Source organism: Melanotaenia boesemani, chromosome 24, assembly GCF_017639745.1.
Source record: "Melanotaenia boesemani isolate fMelBoe1 chromosome 24, fMelBoe1.pri, whole genome shotgun sequence".
Lineage (NCBI taxonomy): Eukaryota > Metazoa > Chordata > Actinopteri > Atheriniformes > Melanotaeniidae > Melanotaenia > Melanotaenia boesemani.
This window is the reverse complement of record NC_055705.1, coordinates 414,385-428,028: the sequence shown is the minus strand read 5'-3', so window position 1 is coordinate 428,028 and position 13,644 is coordinate 414,385. Positions and strand designations below refer to the sequence as shown.

The 13,644-nt window shown below is 44.4% G+C and overlaps 1 protein-coding gene across 1 annotated transcript; it reads left to right on the top strand.

Moving 5' to 3' along the window:
• The first annotated feature begins 781 nt into the window (after nt 1-781).
• On the top strand, nt 782-12,320 carry desmb (desmin b). The gene is made up of 9 exons (XM_041978298.1): nt 782-1,376; nt 3,184-3,244; nt 4,184-4,279; nt 4,787-4,948; nt 5,719-5,844; nt 5,921-6,141; nt 6,220-6,263; nt 6,367-6,455; nt 11,468-12,320. The coding sequence occupies exons 1-9, from the start codon at nt 808-810 to the stop codon at nt 11,507-11,509; spliced, it is 1,410 nt and encodes a 469-aa protein (XP_041834232.1). The 5' UTR covers nt 782-807; the 3' UTR covers nt 11,510-12,320.
• The last annotated feature ends 1,324 nt before the right edge of the window (nt 12,321-13,644 follow it).

Sequence of the window (13,644 nt, the reverse complement as noted above, 5' to 3'; positions counted from 1 at the left end):
TGTGATTGGTTGGAAATTTAAAGTGGGCGTGGTTACTGTGGAAAGTCATGGAGCGTAAAGTTCTGCTTTCCCACTGACGAAAAGATTCAACACGGTTAAATGGAGAGTTTTAAGGACCAGCTGGTTGAGACGGCAAGGAAGTACGAAACTCTTTAAAACACGTAGCGTATAAAACCACCCTGCACAAAACCCCGCCCCCTACGGACAAACGTTCTTGTGAACTATGAAACAACCAGGTCTAAATGAACTTTATTCTTGTTCTTGCAACCTCAAGAACAAGAACAAAGTTCTCTGTTCTTGCTGTAACAAGCTCAAGATTTTGGTGGATGTTACTTTTATACCTAATCCTGGCACCCTCATCTGTTCCCAGTCTTTGGAGACTGGAGAATCTTTCAGTACTGAGTGAATGTAAAGTTTTTGTCTAACGTCTAATCTAATCTTTTCTGACCTTTAATGTGTTTTGCATCAAATTCTGTTTTTTTTTCTCTGATTCTGTTTGTCAACTAAAACCTTGAAAATAATTTCTTTTGAACTTGTGTCGGTTACATAAGGGTTCATGGAAAATAAAATAGAGAAGAAGAAACATGTAAGTGGTGAAAGACTGAGCAGAAGAGGAGAGAAGAGCAAGGAGGAAGAAGAGAGGTTGATGAAGGGAGAAAACAGGAAGCAGGTATTAGGAGAAAGGGTGAGGGTGGAGGAGGGGGTAAAAAGTGAGGGAGGGGTAACTACAAATATCTTGGAGAGAAAGTTTTCTTGTCAGAGCTCCTCTCTGCTGCAGCCCTCTCCAGGCTCTCCGTATCCTCCAACATGACCTACAGCTGCACCGCCCAAAGCGCCTCCTCCTACCGCCGCAACTTCGGTCATGGCACCTATGCCTCGCCCTCCCTCAACCGGTCCATGCTGGGCCACAGCGGCAGTGGCGGGGGCCACATCAGCTCCAGGGTCTACGAGGTGACCCGTAGCAGCTCCACGCCGGCCTACCGCGTCTCCTCCAGCTACTACGGCAGGCCGCTGGCCTCCCGGGCCTCTGTAGGCCGCTCCTACGGCGGCATGGGTGAGACCCTGGATTTTAACCTGGCCGATGCTCTGAACCAGGAGTTCCTGACCACGCGCACCAACGAAAAGGCAGAGCTGCAGCACCTGAACGACCGCTTTGCCAGCTACATCGAGAAGGTGCGCTTCCTGGAGCAGCAGAACCAGGCGCTGACGGTGGAGGTGGAGCGTCTCCGAGGCCGCGAACCCACGCGCATCGCCGACCTGTACGAGGAGGAGATGAGCGAGCTCAGGAGGCAGGTGGAGATCCTGACCAATCAGAGGTCACGCATCGAGGTGGAGCGGGACAACCTGGCTGATGACCTGGACAAGCTGAAAATCAGGTGGGCGGGGCCAGAAGGGTGTCTATGTGTGTGTGTGTGTGGGCGGTGTCTGGGAGGTGTGTGGGAATGTGGAGGCTGGCTGTGGGATGTCATGTGTAGGTAACATGCAGCTTCAAAATGAAAGGAGGGTTGAGATAACACGTGTGCAGGATTTCACCTGTCCTGTGTGTGTGTGTGTGTGTGTGTGGGGGGGGGGGGGGTGTATGGGGTGTGTAGGGGGAGGGTGTATGGGGTGTGTAGGGTTTGGGTGGTGTGTGTGTGGGGTGTGTGTATGGGGTGTGTGTGAGGTGTGTGTGGGGTGTATGGGGTGTGTGGGGGGTGTAGGGGGGGTGTGTGGGGTGTATGGGGTGTGTGTGGGGGGGTTTGTGGGGGGGTGTATGGGGTGTGGGGTGTGTGTGGGGTGTGTATGGGGTGTGTGTGGGGTGTGTGTATGGGGGGTTTGTTGTAGTTTCAGGAACTCGGAAATTGTCCTGTTTTCTCTGCAGATTGAAGGAGACCAGCTTGTGTGAGAAAACGTTTTTGTTTTGATTTCTGACCTGATCTTCGCTCGTCTTGTTTTTAATGAATATTTATGGATTCTTTCTCTGAAGCTGAACATCAGCCTTCATGTCTTTGTTGTAACAAGACGGTTTATATTTAAATGTCATCGCATACTGGATAACACCTGCCTCGTGCGTCTATGCACTTTTATAATCAATAAGAAAGAAAGGTTTTAATTAAATGACACTTTGGCACATAAATGTGTGTCCAGTGTCTGTTTAGAAAACAAATGTTGTTAAACACAGTTTACACACAAGTGCCGAGACAAATCTACCGGAGGCAAAATACTAATCTGGAAACAAAAGAGCAAAAGTCAAAAGGAAGTGACACACTGATGACCTCATCTTGTAGTACAAACACATGATTTGTAGTTTGCCTTCGCACGGCGAGTCAGTTGCTGGGGCGAGTAGCAGAGACGTCAACTAGCTGTTTGGACCACGAACAGGACAAAACATTAGTCCAGTGCACTCAGAAAGACCTTTCAACAGGATCAGAATTTAAAGCACATTAAAGCAAGTCCCTGATTTGGACCCAACTTGCATGAACAAACATGAACCGTTTAGTAAATGATGTGAAGGCTGAGCTGGTCCAGCCCAGATGTTTGCCCTTCATCCTACAGCTGCCAAGGCGGGAAACTCAACCCACACTAGTCTACTCAAACACTTCCCTTCCAGTATAAATGTCATCATTTCTGTGGTAATCAGCTGATCACGTCCCAGTGAAACAAGCAGAAATTCATTCTCCAACATGCTGCCGTGCACTGGGAAGATGACGGATGGCTGCCTGTGAGCCGGCAGGCTGCTGCTTCTATAAAAGGACAGGAACGCGCTCGCAACGCGTCTCTAGTGCTCTGTTTTCTCTCCGCCGGTCTGTGGTTTACGTTGTAAGTGTCACTTTCAAAGATGCAGTCCAGAGGGAGAGGGTTTTTTACGAGGAGCTGAACAGCTTCCACTGGAGGTCCAAGGAAAAACCAGGCTGTTCCTTTTTACTGGGCTTCACTGACAACGTCCGGCATGAAGCTCGGTGTGCAGCTACCAAGCCCTTTTTCACATTTCCACAGTGTGTTTTACTTAAAGGACGTTTCTTTATACAAATCAGCCTCATGTTTAGTTAGACGCACTCTCTTCGAACTGGTTAATTACATGGCTGGTACAACGTGTTTCAGGTGGCGATCAAACATTTTAGGAAAATGTCCTTTGAATGTATTTAAAATAAATAAACTGAGATAAAGACGTGATTTGTGGGCTGTTGTTGTGTCTGTTTCCAGACTGCAGGAGGAGATTCTTCAGAAAGAGGAGGCAGAGAACAACCTGGCTGCCTTCAGAGCGGTAGGTCTGCAGATTTACTGTCGCTTCACTTCACATTCAAGAGTTGAAGTGCTGGGAAAGTTTGTGCGTCAGCACCTGTAACTCGCTGAATTTTAGAGCTACATCTCCCAAACTATGAGATAAAATACCCACATTTGTTTACTACAAGCTACTACAAGTCAGATTTGGAGGTAATGTCAAATGGACGGTGGTCCTTTGTTACATCCTACCGAGGTCTTCGGCAGCTTCCCAGCAGGCGCTTTCTCACTGCCCAGGCACCTTTGAAATGAATAAAATCTATAAATTATTGTAAGTTTAATGTGAGAGGATGGTATAACACTTTAAAGGGATGTTACATCCTTGTCAGCCATCGTTAAGCTAACTGCACAAGTTTGAAATTAGAAATAAAATGCATCACATTTGGCCTAAAAGACAACTGTTTAGTTTATTGTAGGTCACATGATTTTATTTGTATAATTACTACACAAAGTTTATTGTTAGTAACTCAGACTGCATGCCTGTTACCAGCCCCGACAGCAACCACGTGAGACATGGTAAAGATCATGTGACTCATCCCTAAGCGGTGGAAATGGTGGTGTTAAACCCTCCTCGTCTCCTCTGACATCTGAAGCATTACTGCACCCAAATATTTATTAGAAGCTCACAATCAAACTGTAAACGCACGAAGCACCAGACATGCTGGAAAAGACTTTATTTACTCTAATTCATTAGTAAAAATTCCTTCTTACTTGCTTTTCTGTTGCTGCACTTCTTCACCTCTTGACTCGGTTTCCTTTTGGTCTTCATTAAACTCATTAAAGAGTGCTGCAACAGTCAGTAGGTTCTGTTTTTATTTATTGGTCAGTAAAGTGTAAGTAGACTATGTCTTCACCCACCTGCTACCACACAGCTGCTAACGCGGTCCTGGGCTGTAACATCTGCTGTGCTGGACTGTTGCAGGATGTGGATGCTGCCACGCTGGCCCGCCTGGACCTGGAGAGGCGCATCGAGACGCTGCAGGAGGAGATAGCCTTCCTGAAGAGGATCCATGAAGAGGTTGTTTTATCGTTTACCTCCCTTCTGCTCCCCTGCACAGTCCTAAATTCAGTCGCATCTTTAAGCTCGAACCAGCAGAGGGTGAGACGGATGTATAAAGTTCATTATTTGCACAGGAAGAACATGCAAACTCCAGACAGCAAAGCCTCCTGCTGTGAGGCAGCCGGACCAACCACCAGCCACCATGCAGACACCAACAACCTAGAAAAACAGCAAATAACAGATTCATGTAAAAACTTTTGTCTGGCCGTTTTCGCCTTCTGATTTCTTTCTTTAGTTTTCTTTCAAATGCATTTTAGTTCAGTTTAAAACACGCTAAGTTTCCTGACATGTCATTTACACTCATACTGAACAGCACAGGCCTTCATCATGCCAGCCTGCATCTCTCACCGGCTGTTCTGAACAGAGTGACATGCTCATCATCCATGTTTGATCCCAGCTGGTTGTGTACAAACACGCAGACCTGCAGACAGAGTGTAACCCCACCGTCTCTCCGTCCTCCTGCAGGAGATCCGTGAGCTGCAGACCCAGATGCAGGAGACACAGGTCCAGATCCAGATGGACATGTCCAAACCAGACCTGACGGCAGCGCTGCGAGACATCAGGGCGCAATACGAGGGCATCGCCGCCAAGAACATAGCCGAGGCCGAGGAGTGGTACAAGTCCAAGGTCCAGTTTACGTTCATATCTATATTTAAATATTTATATATTTTATTTATTGATATTTTTTATTTTTATAAACACATTTATATAAAACCTGAAACTGATGTTTGTAATGTACACTCAGACCAGCAGAGGGCAGCAAACTCAACATGTACAGTAGGAGGGAAACTCCAGAAGTAACACAAAAGGCAAAATTATTAAACCATTATCAAAAATTGATCTGTAAACATATTAAATAAATTTATAATGATATATTTTCTATTTATTTATAAACATATTTACTGCTTAAGTTATATTTATTTTCATTTATATTTAATTTATATTTTCTTTTTAAATCCTACATTTATTCATTATTTTCACATTTGACAATCCCCCCCCCCCCATGTTTTCACTTTCCTTAATGTAAACAAAAAAAACAACAACAAAACAAACAAAAAAACAAACAAACAAAAAAAAAAACATAACTGAACCCCCAAAACCACAGAGAAGAGACACTAAATGCAAAGTTATTTAAAATAATCTCAAAATGACTGTAAAGGTGAGAAAATGAAACACAACATGCTGTGTTGCTCTGGTGTCTAGTCCTGCTGTGTGGTGCAGGCTTTGCCTCATGATCATTACTTACAGCAGTCGTGGTGAAAACATCCAACCTGATGTTTGGATCAACTATCAGTAGCTCTGCAGCATTGAGTGTGTGGACGGGTTTTCCTGTACTAGTCTTCATGAAGTGCATGGAGCGACCGTCTCCTTGCTGCTAACAGCTGCTGCTCCTGCAGGTGTCGGACCTGAACCAGGCAGTGAGTAAGAACAATGAGGCCCTGAAGCAGGCCCGGCAGGAGACCATGGAGTTCAGACACCAGATCCAGTCCTACACCTGCGAGATCGACTCACTCAAAGGCACTGTACGTAACCCCAAACCCCCTATTCAGCTTTATCTCTGAACCCCTCAGTAGACATTGGTCCCTCTGACAAACCCAGAATGAGTCCCTGATGAGGCAGATGAGGGACATGGAGGACCGCCATGGACGCGAGGCCGCTGGCTTCCAGGACACCATCGTCCGGCTGGAGGCGGAGATCGCCAACATGAAGGACGAGATGGCGCGCCACCTTCGCGAGTACCAGGACCTCCTTAATGTCAAGATGGCGCTGGATGTGGAGATCGCCACCTACAGGAAGCTGCTCGAAGGAGAGGAAAACAGGTGACGATCAGAGCCATCAGAGTCTCTTTCAGTTTTAGATTCAGCCTGACTCGTCATGTCTTCCTTATCTACTTGCAGGATTGCTCTGCCGGTTCACAGCTTCTCCACCCTGAGTTTCCGAGGTACGAATCGACCTGAGGATGCACACTTCCCACACACACTTAGCTAATTTAGACAAGATAATTTAGACGTAGATATTAATGATATTTTCTGTCTGACGATCAGAGACCAGCCCTGAACACCAGCAGCGCTCCTCTGAGATGCATTCAAAGAAAACCGTCCTCATTAAGACCATCGAGACCCGTGATGGAGAGGTAAAGCACGCCATCTGCAAACTTCTGATTCAGTTCATGATTATCCCGTCTGGGTTTCTACACGACTAATGTTGCTTAGCAGCAACCAGGCAAGGGTTTCTAAAAATGTTAAGCACGTCATGCCAATGCATCCGTGTTTCTCCAGGAGATGCATCCGTGTTTCTCCAGGAGATGCATCCATGTTTCTCCAGGAGATGCATCCGTGTTTCTCTGCGAGATCCATCCATGTTTCTCCAGGAGATGCATCCGTGTTTCTCTGCGAGATCCATCCATGTTTCTCCGGGAGATGCATCCGTGTTTCTCCGGGAGATGCATCCATGTTCCTCCTGGAGATGCATCCGTGTTTCTCCGCGAGATGCATCCGTGTTTCTCCAGGAGATGCATCCGTGTTTCTCCAGGAGATGCATCCATGTTTCTCCGGGAGATGCATCCGTGTTTCTCCGCGAGATCCATCCGTGTTTCTCCGGGAGATGCATCCGTGTTTCTCCGCGAGATGCATCCGTGTTTCTCCGGGAGATGCATCCGTGTTTCTCCGGGAGATGCATCCGTGTTCCTCCGGGAGATGCATCCGTGTTCCTCCGCGAGATCCATCCGTGTTTCTCCGGGAGATGCATCCGTGTTTCTCCGCGAGATCCATCCGTGTTTCTCCGGGAGATGCATCCGTGTTTCTCCGCGAGATCCATCCGTGTTTCTCCGGGAGATGCATCCGTGTTCCTCCGGGAGATGCATCCGTGTTCCTCCGGGAGATGCATCCGTGTTTCTCCGGGAGAAGCATCCGTGTTCCTCCGGGAGAAGCATCCGTGTTTCTCCGCGAGATCCATCCGTGTTTCTCTGGGAGATGCATCCATGTTCCTCCGGGAAATCCATCCACATTTTTCCGGGAGATCCATCCATGTTTCCCCGGGAGATGCATCCGTGTTTCTCCGGGAGATGCATCCGTGTTTCTCCGGGAGATGCATCCATGTTTCCCCGGGAGATGCATCCGTGTTTCTCCGGGAGATGCATCCGTGTTTCTCCAGGAGATGCATCCATGTTTCTCTGGGAGATGCATCCATGTTCCTCCAGGAGATCCATCCATGTGTCTCCGGGAGATGCATCCATGTTTCTCCAGGAGATGCATCCGTGTTTCTCCGGGAGATGCATCCGTGTTCCTCCAGGAGATCCATCCATGTTTCTCCGGGAGATGCATCCATGTTTCTCCAGGAGATGCATCCGTGTTTCTCCGGGAGATGCATCCATCCATGTTTCTCCGGGAGATGCATCCGTGTTTCTCCGGGAGATGCATCCGTGTTTCTCCGGGAGATGCATCCGTGTTTCTCCGGGAGATGCTTCCGTGTTTCTCCGGGAGATGCATCCATCCATGTTTCTCCGGGAGATGCATCCGTGTTCCTCCGCGAGATCCATCCATGTTTCTCCGGGAGATGCATCTGTGTTTTTCCGTGAGATGCATCCGTGTTTCTCCAGGAGATGCGTCCATGTTTCTCCGGGAGATGCTTCCATGTTTCCCCGGGAGATGCAACCGTGTTTCTCCAGGAGATGCATCCATGTTTCCCCGGGAGATGCAACCGTGTTTCTCCAGGAGATGCTTCCATGTTTCCCCGGGAGATGCAACCGTGTTTCTCCAGGAGATGCATCCATGTTTCTCCGGGAGATGCTTCCATGTTTCCCCGGGAGATGCAACCGTGTTTCTCCAGGAGATGCATCCATGTTTCCCCGGGAGATGCAACCGTGTTTCTCCAGGAGATGCTTCCATGTTTCCCCGGGAGATGCAACCGTGTTTCTCCAGGAGATGCATCCATGTTTCTCCGGGAGATGCTTCCATGTTTCCCCGGGAGATGCAACCGTGTTTCTCCAGGAGATGCGTCCATGTTTCTCCGGGAGATGCATCCATGTTTCTCCAGGAGATGCGTCCATGTTTCTCCAGGAGATGCATCCGTGTTTCTCCGGGAGATGCATCCATGTTTCTCCAGGAGATGCATCCGTGCTTCTCCAGGAGATGCATCCGTGTTTCTCCAGGAGATGCGTCCATGTTTCTCCGGGAGATGCGTCCATGTTTCTCCAGGAGATGCATCCATGCTTCTCCAGGAGATGCGTCCATGTTTCTCCAGGAGATGCATCCGTGTTTCTCCAGGAGATGCATCCGTGCTTCTCCAGGAGATGCGTCCATGTTTCTCCGGGAGATGCATCCGTGTTTCTCCGGGAGATGCATCCATGTTTCTCCAGGAGATGCATCCGTGCTTCTCTAGGAGATGCATCCGTGCTTCTCCAGGAGATGCGTCCATGTTTCCCCGGGAGATGCAACTGTGTTTCTCCAGGCGATGCATCCAAATTTTTCTGTTCAGTTAAAAAAAGATGCAAGTAATAAGCAAAAATAGCAAGTTTTTGTAGCCTAAAGCCCAACTCACAAAAGGTTGGGAAAGAGTAAAATGTAAATAAAAGCTCCCAATAGAACTTAAACAAACTAAGATATTTTATTATTTCATGGAAAATCAGAGCTGATAGGGAATCTGATGCAGCAACACGTCTAGAAACAGGAGCAACAAAAGGCTGGAAAAGTACCTGGTACAAACCAGAAACACCTGGAGGAGCATTGGACAACTAATCAGGTTACCTGGCAACAGGTCAGTAACATGACTGGTATAAAAGGAGCATTTCAGAGAGGCAGAGTCTCTCAGATGGAAAGATGGACAGAGCTTCACCAAACTGGGTCTAAAAATCACGAACAATTTCAGACAAAGGATCATCAACGTACAATTGTCAAGACTTTGAAGATCCAACCATCTACAGTATGTAATATCATCAAAAGATTTGGAGAATAAGGGGGGAATCTCTGTGTGCTTGGGACATCTATGCAGCTTTATAGTAGTAATATGATAATAGTCATTCCAAGAAAATTAACAAATTATTGTTTTAAAGTGATCAGATATTATTTTTTCTCATTTAGGATTCATGTACACAGAACTATTTATAGGTCTTGAATAAAATATTTTGATTTTACATTAATGCTTAATTTACCCATATTTTTTCTTACTTCAAAGTTTTGAGATGTTTACTTGTATGTATTCATGTATAATTAATATATATATAAGATTTGCATACAAAGTAACTTAGTGAAGTTATTTTTCTTTCTTAATTATTGATTAGTAACTCCCAGCTTTATAATTGTGCTATCCCAGCACCTCCCAGTTTCATAATTAAACTAATGGTGTATATTGATCAGCATTCAGGCTGGGTCAGTTGGCTATTTAGGTTAATTCTGCCCTAAATAGCCAAAAGGGACATCAATTCTTCACCTCTTTCATTCTTGTCCTGATAAAGCAAACACATTTCCAGTGAGGTTGGGCCATTCTTTTTATTTTCCGGTGTCATCAGTGTTAAAAATGACCTTACATGAAATTCTCCTCCTGGGTGAACATACAAGCACACACCTCAAAGCACGATACACCTGCAGCCTCCTGGGAAAACACACACCCAAGGCATGTTAGGACAAGATGGGGCTGCTGCTTTTCTCAGTAAAAACAGCACTGATCAGCTGTTTATTACATGCAGCAGAAAGAATCAGAAACACGTCACCCAGTCCTTTTTATGGTTCACTTTAATATAAATGAAAAATAGCCACTTCTGAAACACTAATGGAAATTAAACATGGAAGCAGACAAAAGGGATTATTGATTATTTTATTTAATTATTAATTAACAATTAATTTTACACACCTGACTCAAATTAATAGGTCATTCTGCAGATTTTAACAATAAGCTGTTGGAATCAAGTCTCAGTCATTATCTGTCCAATTAAGGGTCGCCGGGAAGCTGGAGCCTATCCCAGCAAATCACAGGCAAGAGGCCGGGTGCACCTGGACAGGTCACCAGTCCATCACAGGGCCAACAGAGGGACAAATGAACGCTCACGCTCACACCTACGACCTCTCACACACACACATCTAGGGAGAATTTGGAGTGACCAAGTACATGTTGTTCGATGCTGGGAGAGAACCCACACATACATGGGAGAACATGTAACCTCCACAGAAGGCCACTGCTTGATCCTCCCCCAGCCAGGGGTGAAACCAGCGACATTCTTGCTGGGAAGCCACGGTGATAACCACCACACCTCCATGCAGCATTAAAAACCAAACTGAAGGTTTAATGCAATTTTTCACACTCTGGTCCTTGAGAAGGTCCTGCAGGTTTTTGATGTTCCTCTACTGCGACACATATGACTCGAATATTGTGGTCATTAATAGGCTTTTGTGTAACTTGACAAGCTGCAGAAGAACCATTTCATTTGATTCAGGTGTGTTGCAGCATAAACATCTAAAACCTTCAGAACACTGAAGGTCTGGATTTAGGGATCTATGATTTATTGGCTACAAGCAGGACTGTACAAACTTTGGGTGTGTGTGTGTGTGAGAGAGAGATATTAGGTGTAAACTTTTTAATTGCTAATTTATATTCTTTTCTATTTGCAAATAGTTTTGTGTGCACTTTATTATTTAACGCACTTTGTGCAACTTATGTATGAAAAGTGCTTTATAAATTAATTTGATTTGATCTGATTACACAGCAAGACAACGGGGCTAATGTGGGGCTTGATGCACGTGTTGTTGCTAGCTTACTGCAAACTGTCATTTCTGCTGACTCATTGCCAGGAATACGAAGTCTATTTTACTTTACTAATAATAAAATCAAAGACTTTTTTTCCCAAACCAAAATCTGTGAAAACATGCAGTATGTCATTTGCTAGCTTTACCATAGTTAACTACTGGGTTGTAGTGCTTAGCTAAAGGTAAAAGAGAGAAGTATATTTTGACAATTCGCATATTTTAGGTAGCTTTTGGAGTCTCCTGCCAATTGATTTGCAGCGGTTTGATTTTTATGAGTAAGTAGTTTGAGTGTGTTGCTAGAGTCTATTGTGGGACAATAATGTCCAACATCACATTGACATGCTCTTCTTTTACTGCATGCAACAAAAATGTAAAATGTCTTTATGTGTCGTACATCTCTGCCCTGCAGGTCGTTAGCGAGTCCACACAGCACCAGCAAGACATCATGTAACGAATCTACAGAGAAGACAGGAAGTAACGGAAACATACGGCCCGCTTGAGCTGGAGGAAAAAATAAATGAAGAAACATTGTGCAAATAAACCTGAAACAAAAAAAGACAAAAAAAAAAAACCTCCCCATTATGTCCTCTACTGATTTCATTTGAAAATGACATCAATATGTAGCTACATCATGGTTTATTTATCTGTACTTGCTGCTGTTTCTCAGCTGAATGCAGTATGAATCCACTAAAAATGTCAGATGATGTGCTGTATAAGTTATTCTGCAGCTCTGCCATTTAAGCTAAATTTCACAGAAACCTTACTGTTCACCTACATTCAAATGTTTTGCATATAATTATATGAGCATTTTTATGAGGATGTGTGCAGACAGCAGCTGCTTCTATCACATTCCTCAAAGTCGAACAGTATTTTTCCCCATCAGAACAAAGGGTGGATAAAAGAAGATGTAGCTGGAGACAGAGAAATGTTTAGAGATGAAGGAAAGTTGGACATAAATGCTAAGAAAGAAAGGGAAAGAGGGCTGGTTGGAAGAAGAGATAATTCCTTGAGTTACACATAGTACTGAATACAAATAATGGGGATTTTATATTTCATGAATGTCATCATTGGTTTAAAAGAAGACTCTCAGACATTGATCGTGTACAGGCCCATAGGAACACATGCTTTAATGGTCATACTCATAAATCAGTTTAAAAAAAAGGATGAGGCTACTGGTCTACAGTTATGACACTGCTTTTTCCGAAGCAGAATGGCTCAGAAATAAATATAATCCGCAAATAAATACATCCCACAGAAAAAAACATGTTTAGATTAAATTAGTCTTTGAAAAATGCTAAAATTGCAAAAATAAAAGAAAAAAAATGTTAGTAAGTGCTGTGTTTTTTATGTACAAATTTCACATTGATGCACGTGAGAGCGTGGAGGGTGTCCGGTGCCACAAAGGACGCATCAGGAGATGCAACAGAGGAGTGTAGTCATGCATTTCAGCTTCACACACAAAAAAATACCCTACACCCTCCCCACACATTGATTTGTTTTTCCTTGTAAGAGGTAAAGACAACAAAGTATTCACATTTTTACTGTTGACAAAAATGTCCCGAATAAAGAAAACAAATGCACATGATGGAAAGAGTTGGTTTAAGTACAAGTTTCTATGGCCACTAGTCCACATTTTATTCACACTCGTGAGCGTTGTTCACATTGGCACCTCGGCCTGGTCTTGGTTGATACAGGTGCTTTCAAGGAGGCACGTTGTATTTGATACAAATTTTACCATCACACAGCAGATTTTTATCTCTAGCTTTCAGTGCTGGTAAAGAGAACAAGTTATGGCTATTTGCAACCCCTGTATTTTATTTAAAACAGAATTAGCCACCCTCCAATGGACTGGTTGCATTTCCAGGGTAAACTGGCTCTCACATAGCAGCTGCTGGGACAGGCTGCAGACTCCCTGCAACCCTGCATTGGAATAAGCAGGTATAGACAATGGATGGATTGGTGGATAGAATTAGTCTTTTAACTTTTGTCTCATTGAGATCCTCCTCCTAAAAAGCCCACTCATCTCTGATTGGCCCATCTTTCGAAAGCCTGCCAGGAGCAACACCCACTGTTTGCTAGCTGTTCTCCCTGCACTTAATGGGTGTGCCAGTAGCATACAATTTTTAAAAGAAAAAAAGTTTGCATCACAATGCTGCACACAATTGGGATAATTAGCATTGGGCAAAAGCTTAACAAAGGTTTTGCTTCCCTCAAAGAAACATGAAATATAAGAAAATAACAGTAACTGTTCATATTTTTTTTAAGAGACTAGAAATGTTTTTGATATATTGGACGAAAAAAACATCTTTGCATCCTTATTTTTTTTCTGGGAAACTGCTAAGTTAAATAGAAAATGTCTAAACATCAATAGAAAGGCAGTCTTGATCCATTCCTTTTACAACTTTCAGTATTTAGCATCATAAAGATAACTTGGAATTGAAAGCTATCAGGCTTGGCTAGCTAGCTTTCCCTCTGAAAACAGAAGCTAGTCAACACAACTAGTGCATCCAGCCCTTATTAAAATCAGTTTGTCCACAGTTAATAAGGATGTTTATATTTCTTTCAGCTGGTAACAAAATGAAAATC

Excerpts from the sequence above, each read along its gene's own strand:
- desmb (XM_041978298.1), top strand. The coding sequence starts at position 808 with ATGACCTACAGCTGCACCGCCCAAAGCGCCTCCTCCTACCGCCGCAAC. Across the intron at positions 3,245-4,183 it reads ACCTGGCTGCCTTCAGAGCG|GATGTGGATGCTGCCACGCT; the intron begins GTAGGTCTGCAG and ends GGACTGTTGCAG. Across the intron at positions 6,456-11,467 it reads TCGAGACCCGTGATGGAGAG|GTCGTTAGCGAGTCCACACA; the intron begins GTAAAGCACGCC and ends TCTGCCCTGCAG.